This window comes from Lathyrus oleraceus, chromosome 6, assembly GCF_024323335.1.
Source record: "Lathyrus oleraceus cultivar Zhongwan6 chromosome 6, CAAS_Psat_ZW6_1.0, whole genome shotgun sequence".
Taxonomy (NCBI): Eukaryota; Viridiplantae; Streptophyta; class Magnoliopsida; order Fabales; family Fabaceae; genus Lathyrus; species Lathyrus oleraceus.
The window spans coordinates 246,669,092-246,679,692 of record NC_066584.1 but is presented as its reverse complement, the minus strand read 5'-3'; the positions used below and the strand labels follow the sequence as shown (position 1 = coordinate 246,679,692).

Here is a 10,601-nt window from a genome sequence, read left to right as displayed (position 1 = left end):
AATATAAAATCAAATATCTTCAAGTAATTGTAACAACTATCTACATCCCCACGTGTAGCATAACTCCCTCTATCTTTTGCAATTTTTTTTAAAACTAAACAAGTTGCTTCATACATGTTTATCAAGCTAGAAATTGAATCGTAATGTGATCCCCAACGAGTATCTCCAGCTCGTTTCAATGTACCAACTTGATTTGCACCTTTACCAGTTACAATCTCATCAATCTCTAACAAATAAGCAATTTCTTCTAATTGGACAGCTTGTAACTCATCATGACGCTTTGTAGAAGAACAAACAACATTCACAACAAAGATCAGCTTCTCAAAAAATTTATGAATAGGTTTGACTTCTCTTGATGATGTAACTAATGCAAGTTGCAATCGATGAGCAAAACAATGAACATAGTATGCATAAGGACAATCCTTCATAAAGAGGGCTTGTAAACCATTCCATTATCCTCTCATATTGCTAGCACCATCATACCCTTGGCCACGAATGTTAGAAACATCAAGGGTATGTCGAGAAAGTATATCACATATTGCTTCCTTAAGAGTTAAAGATGTGGTGTCTTTAACATGGGTCACATCAAAAAATCTCTCTTGTATTAAACCAACTTTATCAACAAGTCTTAATACAAGAGCCATTTGTTCCTTTTTTGACTTATCACGAGCTTCATCAACAATGATACAAAATTTGGAATCACCAATTTTCTCACGAATACTCTTTTTCACCCTACTAGAAAGAATTTGCAAGATCTCCTTTTGAATTTGATGTGAAGTATACTTGCAATTTTGTGGAGCATTTTCCAACACAACTTTTGCAACTTCATCATTATAGGATGCTAAAAGTTTCAATAACTCAAGAAAGTTACCTTGATTTCTTGATTTGCTACTTTCGTCGTGACCCCTAAAAGCACAAGCTTGTAGTGTTAACCAACAAACAGTGTCAATTGAAGTCTTGAGTTGTAACCGATTACTCATTCTTTGATTTGAACTTTGCACTTGAATAACATTTCTAATATGACCATCTTGATTCAACAAGTCTTGACAAGCTTTCATTGCATTGTTGTGTGGTGAGAAAGGATCCTTCCCTATGTGTTTAAGAAAGGAACAATGTTTTTCATTCCTAACTTTCTTCCAATTTCTAAAACCCATAGAAATAAAGACAAGTGATCCGGGACGTCCACTTAGTTTTTTGCTAAAAAGGTAACATGGTAAGCAATATGAGGCATCTTTAGATGGTGAATATTCTAACCATGATGGAAATATGCTAAACCAAGTATGTTGAAACCTTCTCGGATGATCCTCGTTACCGGACAAAAGATAGTTTTCTAAATGAATTTGATATGGACCCCATTTTAGATAAACTCTTCGTATTGCATCCACTTGATTTGGTGGATATTGCCAAATCGGAGGACGCTTTCCAGGATCGCGTTCCAAAGAATTTTCAAAACCATGATGTTCTTCAATTGTTGGATTCTCAAGAACTGTTTCAGATTCGGATGTCGGGATTATAATTTCTTCATCTCTCTCTTCTCTTTCAACTTCACATGCTTTCCTTTTGAAAAAAGAATCAATTTTCCTATTATTCATCTTTACTCTTCCTATAATATCATATCAGATCCAAAAATCAATTTAGAGAACATAAAAATTAAAAGAGAAAAAAATTAATAAACTTAATTAATCAATTTTAATCTGTTTTCAAATACCGGTAACTTCACTATTAGAAATTAACAGCAACAATGATTAAATAAACCTTATTACAATGTATAACTATATTTGTAAATTATAGTGTTATGAATTGGCTTAATAAACCTCATATAAATTATTTTAACACATCAAGAAAGAAGAACCCTAAAAATCTCAAAAACACAAATCAAGCAATCACTTTAATTTGTTACTTTTTATAAAAGAAGAATGAATAAAGTTTTTTACCTGTTAGATGCCGATCACTTTAATCTGTTCCGATTCCGGTGCCGGTAGCAAACCCATATGAGAAAGAAAGGAAAGGTATGAGCTTTTTACCTTATCTGTATTTTAACTTAACTTTGAATGAAAAAGAAAAAATAAAAATTAATTTTAATTTAAAATAAGGATGTTTTAGTAATTTAATATATATGAATTAAAAAAAAATAAAAAGTTGAGGGGTGGCCGTGACCTTCCCACGTCCCCCCTCAGTTCCGCCATTGGCGCCTGCATTGGAAGCCTCATGAGGAGGCGCCAATGCCCATGGAGCCTACATTGTGCCTCATGAGGAGGCGCCAATGCCTATAATGCCTGCATGTCTTGACATGTTGGCCGCTTAGCCTCTTGACGCATGCATTTTATATCTCCTCTGTATAAATACCTCGCACTGGATGCAATATTTTTCACACAAAATCTTTCCTTACTACCATATTTTCTTTCATTCAACTCCACTCTCCTTCAAGTTTTTGTGTTTTAACCATGTCTAAATACATTCGCAAACGAAATGCCGATTTAACCAAGATTGTTGAAAAAGTGTTTGACAATTGGGAGGAGTCTTACAAACAACTTCCAAAATACCTGTTGGCTCTAAAACAGTATGCTCTAGGTACTATTGTCAAGTTGGAAACGTTGCCCGCGTATAGACAAGACGAGACGTGTGCTATTGAAAATGAAATATTTCACCGTCTCTTCTGGGCGTATCAACCATGCATCATAGGTTTTTCTTTCTATAAACCTATTATACAAATTGATGGTATATGGTTGTACGGGAAATACAAAGGAACGTTACTGATGGCAGTGACACAAGATGGCAACAACAACATTTTTCCAATCGCCTTTGCCCTTGTTGAAGGGGAGACTGCTGAGGAATGACGTTTTTTCCTAAGGAATCTCCGATTGCACGTTGCACCGCAACCTAACTTATGTTTGATCTCCGACAGACACCCTTCAATCATCAGTGCATATAATAACATTGATAATGGCTTGCAAGATCCTCCTTCGACGTATGTCTTTTGTGTTAGACATATTGCTCAGAATTTCATGCGGGAAATCAAAGACAAGACGTTGCGGAAGAAGGTTGTCAATGCAGGTTACGCATTATCAGAACCTTCTTTCAAACACTACCGCGAATAAATAAGATTGTCAAACGTAGATGCAGTACGGTGGATCGACAGTATTCCATTGGAGAAGTGAACTAGGGCATACGATAATGGTCAACATTGGGGTCATATGACAACAAATCTTGCGGAATCAATGAACTATGTCTTCAAAGGCATCTGTAACCTACCTATAACCGCTTTGGTGCAGACAACATATTTCAGGCTATGGGCACTATTTGAGACCAGGCGTTCCAAATGGAGTTCAGTGTTGCAATCTGGGTAGTTGTTCAGTGATGCTTCAATGAAATTCATTAGACATGAAGTTGGCAAAGCAAACACACATGTGGTCACGGTGTTTGACCGCACTAAAGGTTGGTATAGTGTTACCGAGTCCATGGATCACAATGAGGGCATGCCGATGGGACAATACAAAGTCGAACTAGATAGAGGTTGGTGCGAATGCGGAAAGTTCCAAGCCTTTCGTACGCCCTGCTCCCATGTCATTGCGGCATGTTCAAAGGCTCGAATGGATCCATCATACTTGCTATCTGACGTTTACAAAGTCACCAGCTTGTCAAAAGTTTATAAAATTAGTTTTTCCATAGTAGCAAAAGAGGATTACTGACTAGAATATCAAGGGGACATCGTCTGGCACAACGAAGTTATGCGAAGGAAGAAAAAGGGTCGCCCAAACAGCACCCGCATTCGAACCGAAATGGATACGGCGAACAAAATGGTTGGATTATGCAGTTCATGCCGCTAGCCAGGTCACAATCGTACTAACTGTCCTAGTGTTGGAACGAGCACAACCAGATAAATTCACATGTACCTCTGTTGTAATATATGAAAAACTAAATCTATTTCATATTATAAGTTTGTGATGAAAATACCATTACACAAACAATAACACAAACAATTAAAAGAACTACAATACAAGAACTATGCGATTACAACCATCAAAACAATTTTGAACATGTAAGTATCATTCTATGAATGTCTCGGTCAGTCTTAATATCCACCCATTCACGCACTTCTCCATTTTGGTTGAAAGTTGACACAAGTCATTTGATTCTTCTAATCCTTTCACCATCTCCAATTTCTCTATCTAACCAACTGTTCAACGTCTGATTAAGACGTTCAAACAAATCTATATTCCAGAGTCAAATCTTTATCGGAGACACAACGACGGAGAATATTAAATCGGCATTTCGCTTGTGAATGTATTCAGACATGGTTAAAACACAAAAACTTGAAGAATATTGGAGTTGAATGAAAGAAAATATGGTAGTAGGGGAAAATTTTGTGTGAAAAATATTGCATTCAGAGCGTGGTATTTATATATAGGAGATATAAAATGCATGCGCCAAGAGATTAGGCGCCCAACATGTCAAGACATGCAGACGCCATATGCATTGGCGTCTCTTCATGAGGCACAATGCAGACACCATAGGCATTGACGCCTCCTCATGAGGCACAATGCAGACACCATGGGCATTGGCGCCTTCTCATGAGGCTTCCAATGCAGACGCTAAGGCCTTAGGCGCCTCCTCTTAATACAGTAAGGATGCACCAGTTCATCTGGCGCATCTTTTTTTAAATGTGGTTAAATTGATTTTTTTTTGAAAAATTTATTATTTTAGAATTAATTTTAAAAATATTAGTTATTTTAAAAATTATATATATATATATATATATATATATATATATATATATATATATATATATATATATATATATATATATAAGTTTTGAGTCTGGTATATTTTTCTTTATTAATACAACATATTACATGATACATATATTGATACAATACAGATCTTAATCAAATAATCATAACAATTTGTGACATGTGTTAGGCACATTTTTTTTAACTAGTTCTTGTGATTATATATTCATAGAAACCCTAACAATAAAAAATATCTCCATCCTGTTATAATTTACTTAATTAATTAATTAGCTCATATCAATAAACTTTTATTCACAATTTTTTAATAAACCTACTACCTATCAATTTATTGATGTGGCATGTGATACCTGTGGTCCACTCAAATATAACTCAACACCAAATTTTTTGAGCGCACATTATTCTCAACTCTAGCGTTACTCTACAGAGACCAAAATTCCTATTTTATTCATTCATATCATAAAATAAAATTCATTTATCATCTTTATTATTTTTTTTAACCAAATCCAAATTTATCATCTTTATTAAAAATACAAAATTTGAATTCTTTTATCCTACTTTTTGTTGTCACCAGTAAAATAGAAGAAAAGATAAAAAGTGGCGACAAAGGCGGAATAAAAATAGGATTTGAAAAGTGTAGTTATTTTTCAAAAGGAAGAATATGCGAATAAGAGAAGAGGACTCTGATTCTATGGGCTTAGTAGGTTTGTTATTAATAAAAAAAGATTAAGTCGTAATTGATTTTGAAAATACAGAGAAAAAGATTAAGTATTAATTAAAAAAGATTAAGGAGTCACTGATTTTGAAAATACAAAGAAAAAGATTAGGTAGATTTTGAAGACGGGTTTTTAGGTACAACAACATATAAAGGGTACCCAACACAACACTCAAACATAACATAAACGTTACTTCACTCTCCTCAGTAGCTTAGTATCTATCGCCAAAACCAACAACCTTGTATTCTGTTTCTCATTTTTCTCTCTCTACCATGGATTCTGATTATGGTATTCCAAGAGAGCTCTCAGATCTTCAAAAGCTTAGATCTTTATACCAACCTGAACTTCCTCCTTGTCTACAAGTGAGTATTTGTTCAACAATTTTTTGTTTTTTTTGTTGTTGTTTCATTTAGATCTTGGGTGTATATAGGATTTGCAAAGTTTTGATTTTTGTTTTGTTTTTTATTTGGGTGTTGGATTTGAATGGAATGGGGTTGATTTGTTTTTGTTTTTGGAGTTTTTTTTTTGTTGTGATATGGGTTATGAATTTGAATGTAATGGGGTTGATTTGTTACTATTATTGGTGCAGGGAACAACGGTTAGGGTTGAATTTGGTGATGCAACAACGACTGCTGACCCTTCTGATGAACCTTCTATAAGTAGATCTTACCCTAATACCTATGGACACCCTTTGGCTCATTTTCTTAGGGCTTCTGCTAAGGTTCCTGATGCTCAGATCATAACTGAACACCCTCCTATTAGGTTCGTTTATATATATTTTATGTTTTTGTTGATGATGTTTCCTATGCATTGTTGTGAATATGTTTGATTTGTTTTGTATGATTTGAATCTAACAAATTCTGTTGTTGCTGTTGGTGGTGTGGTGGTTCAGGGTTGGAATTGTTTTTTGTGGTAGACAATCTCCTGGTGGACACAATGTTATTTGGGGTCTTCACTCTGCTCTCAATATTCATAACCCTAAGAGTGTTTTGCTTGGATTTCTCGGTAATTTGCACTACTGGTCTTAACTTTTGTTTTTCTGTCATAATTTTGTTTTTTGACTACTTCTGATTGAATTTGTCGGTTTTCGTATCTGTGTCGTTGCTTCACAGTTTATATACAGCTGAGTTATCATATATACAATATATTGTAATTGTGCAACTATTTCTTTATTATATTCAAAGTTTTAAAAACTGTCCGTTACTGCGAAAATGGCCGCGTCAAACGGTATTAGAAGGTGCCTGGTGCCGATACCAATAAAGATATTCACCGTTTTTGTGATAAAGAACAAATTATGGTTAATTCACACCGCGACAACCGCAATTAGCGTCACAATCGCGAAAGCTTTTACCTGACTACAACTGATATTTAAAACCTTATTGACCATGAAATATAGATATTTGATAGAAATTGATCTGCATATTTTCTCTCTATTTATTCAGGTGGTTCAGAAGGTCTATTTGCCCAGAAAACTTTGGAGATAACTGACAGTGTTCTCTCCACATACAAAAATCAAGGTTGGTTTTGGCAAAAGAAGACGATGTTCTGATTAGCCAATCAATTGTCATAGAATTTTTTTAACCTTTTATTATCGGTCTATGATTGTTTCTTTATTAGGCGGTTATGATTTGCTTGGGCGTACAAAAGATCAAATTAAGACGACTGAACAAGTCAATGCCGCACTTGCTGCATGCAACAACTTGAAACTTGATGGCCTTGTCATCATTGGAGGTATCTTCTTCCTGGATCTTCATGTATGATTACGGTCGCATCACATCTTTAAACGGTGTTTCTAAATCCTGAACTTGGTTTTTATTTCAGGTGTGACATCAAACACGGATGCTGCCCAGCTTGCAGAGACTTTTGCTGTTGCAAAATGTCCAACCAAGGTATATTACTGGTCATTCTTGAATTCGATATAACTATTATCCGATCTATCAACTCTCATCTGTTTGACCGGATATTATATTTCAGTGTGCAATTTCAGTAACAAATTTTGCTGATTATGGTTGTTTTGAGTCTACAGGTGGTTGGTGTTCCTGTGACTTCGAATGGAGATCTTAAAAACCAGTTTGTGGAAACAAATGTTGGTTTTGATACAATTTGTAAGGTATTTTTCTATCAGGGTGAGAACTCTTGTTTAAACATGATTCACTATTAACATGGGATTGAATTCAACATGTTTGCTTTACTTTATACTTTTTTATATAAAAAATAAAATCAAGAAATAACGAACAATTTAAATGTGAATATTTTCTTTTTTATTCAGGTGAATTCTCAGCTCATCAGCAATGTCTGCACCGACGCTCTCTCTGCAGAGAAGGTAAGGACTAAGGAGTCTAATTCCTGTATGAATACATTATAAACACCTTTTCATTTGAGTACCTTTCTGACCGAGTTTTATTTGCTAGTATTATTATTTCATTCGTCTGATGGGACGCAAGGCATCACATGTTGCTTTGGAATGCACTCTTCAGTCCCATCCGAACATGGTATGTATTAATGTCCTATATCATTTCACTTTCGACCGATTTTGCAATTGTTTGATGCTGACAAACAATTCTTTACTATTGCTCTATTCAGGTAATTCTCGGGGAGGAGGTTGCTCAATCGAAGCTTACCCTTTTTGAAATTTCACGAAAGATTTCTGATGCAGTTCAGGCTAGAGCAGAGCAAGGTTTGAATTATCTAAATTATCTCCCCTAGTATTTTTTTCCGATCTTTTGAGATCTGAGATCGTATTCCTATGTTTTTCTCAGACAAATATCACGGAGTAATCCTCCTTCCAGAAGGTCTGATTGAGAGCATTCCTGAAGTCTATGCACTCTTAAAGGTATAACCTTTTGTATAAACAACTCAATTCCGTGCTTATTCCTATGATAAAGAATGCAACCTTAATCCATTCTTGGAAAAACCTTTTGTATTTCAGGAAATTCACGGTTTACTCCGGCAAGGTGTTGCTGCTGATAAGATATCTGTTCAGCTTTCACCATGGGCTTCTGCTTTATTTGAATTTCTACCACCATTTATCAGGAGACAGGTAAACTAGTATTTGTTTCATTGAGCTTTATCATCAAGCCAAGTTTGTTCTAAAGTTTACGCCGGAAATTCTAACCGCAAACTTTCATTGTTGCAGCTGCTCCTTTACCCTGAATCAGATGACTCAGCACAGTTGTCTCAGGTAATAATCACCAGAGGCTTTGTTGTTCATATTATTTGCTAGACTTTCCGTTCCTTCATGTCTTCGTTGTTCTTACTTTTCGACACCTTACAACAGATTGAGACAGAGAAACTTCTAGCATACCTTGTGGAAGCAGAGATAAACAAGCGTCAGAAAGAAGGCACATACAAGGGAAAGAAATTCAATGCCATTTGCCACTTTTTCGGATATCAAGCTCGAGGATCTCTACCATCAAAGTTTGACAGTGACTATGCATATGTATGTTGATTTAATTGCCTTTGATCATATAGTCCATCTAGTTTATCGGCATCAGTGTTTGATTAATATACTCGTTGATTGATAATATTGCAGGTTCTTGGACACATCTGCTACCATATACTTGCTGCTGGTTTGAATGGATACATGGCAACCGTAACTAACTTGAAGAATCCTGTAAACAAGTGGAAATGCGGTGCCGCTCCAATTTCAGTACGCATTTTTTCTTCTTCGTTTTTGTTATCAATGATATGTCCATGTTATGGAGTGTTTAAAGTTTTCTGTTTGCGATGAAATTCAGTCTATGATGACGGTGAAGCGTTGGTCTCCAAATCCCGGAGCTACATCAATCGGAAAACCTGCTATCCATCCAGCTACTGTGGATCTGCGAGGCAAAGCATATGAGTAAGACCAGTCGTATTTTTTTATATTTACGTCTCTGCATCTATATTTCTTGTTAGTCAAGGCACTGATGCATGTTCTTGATTGCAGGCTGTTGCGTAGAAATGCAACAAGCTTCCTTATGGACGATATTTATAGAAATCCAGGCCCGCTTCAGTTTGACGGTCCTGGTGCAGATGCCAAGCCTATAACTCTTAATGTCGAAGACCAAGACTACATGGGCCGCATTAAGAAACTTCAGGAGTACCTTGAACAGGTAATTGACAATTATCTCTTGTATACACTGTTTTATATCGATATCCAATATCAGTGCATGAGATTTTTTGTGTTGCTAGGTCCGAACCATTGTAAAGCCAGGGTGTCCTCAAGAGGTTCTGAAAGCGGCTTTGAGTGTTATGGGATCCGTTACCGAAGTTCTAACCGCAATGTCATCATCTTCCGGCAACACCTCATCCCTTTAATTGTGTGCGCGAGTTGTATTCTTTATCAAAAATTTCTGTCATAACATTTTTGATTTTATAGCAGTGGAAGTAGTTTATGATTGAGAAATAAGTGATAACATGGGATTGTATGAGATTTACTTTATTCAAAGTTTTGGTTCCATGCCTTCGTATAATATAATAACTAAGTGATTTTTGACATTTTAGTGTGCATGAGAGTATTTTATCATACAAGCCGTTGTTTAGTTTTGCTTAATCATCATAGCTTATTAAAGTGTTTCTTATTGAACATGGTTTTCTTTAATGAAGTTTCAACCATAATAATACTACTATTCTAAAACTAGTGATGAAAACTTAAGTATGTTTAAAACCATGGATAGTGTTGTGCGTTTTTCTAAAGGTAGGAATAGAAAAATAGTTTGAGAGTATTGGGAAGGAAAAATAATTACAAGTTACAATGATTCTTTGTTGTGCAATTTTTCAATGTTCTAGTGCGAATGACTGTCAAAAGCTTTATTTCCAAAGTGCTTAATCACTTTTACTAAACATTTAGGCCTACCAAAATAATTGTTCTCAAGAATTATAGTTTGGATTCTCGGTGGAATAATTTTTAATTATATTTTATTTATCTCTGCCATATTTTGGAGTAAACTTTATTAATTTTTTTTGGTTTGCATTTTTGTTTTAAGTTTAAATGAAAACTTAAATACAATGTGGTTTTTATATGATAAATGTACTTAAATATCTTACTATTTTGTAATGGAAATATGATAAGTGTAGAAAAAAATTACATATGTGTAGTAAAAAATTATATACTTATCATATTTTTATTGAAAAATAGTAAAAATCATATCTAATA

The 10,601-nt window shown here is 34.9% G+C and overlaps 1 protein-coding gene across 1 annotated transcript; it reads left to right on the top strand.

Moving 5' to 3' along the window:
* The first annotated feature begins 5,595 nt into the window (after window positions 1-5,595).
* On the top strand, window positions 5,596-9,943 carry LOC127091285 (pyrophosphate--fructose 6-phosphate 1-phosphotransferase subunit alpha). The gene is made up of 18 exons (XM_051029879.1): window positions 5,596-5,826; window positions 6,054-6,226; window positions 6,357-6,469; window positions 6,907-6,981; window positions 7,082-7,195; window positions 7,286-7,353; window positions 7,491-7,574; window positions 7,734-7,787; window positions 7,876-7,956; window positions 8,048-8,141; window positions 8,224-8,297; window positions 8,394-8,504; window positions 8,601-8,645; window positions 8,742-8,903; window positions 8,997-9,113; window positions 9,202-9,305; window positions 9,393-9,558; window positions 9,638-9,943. The coding sequence occupies exons 1-18, from the start codon at window positions 5,737-5,739 to the stop codon at window positions 9,761-9,763; spliced, it is 1,851 nt and encodes a 616-aa protein (XP_050885836.1). The 5' UTR covers window positions 5,596-5,736; the 3' UTR covers window positions 9,764-9,943.
* The last annotated feature ends 658 nt before the right edge of the window (window positions 9,944-10,601 follow it).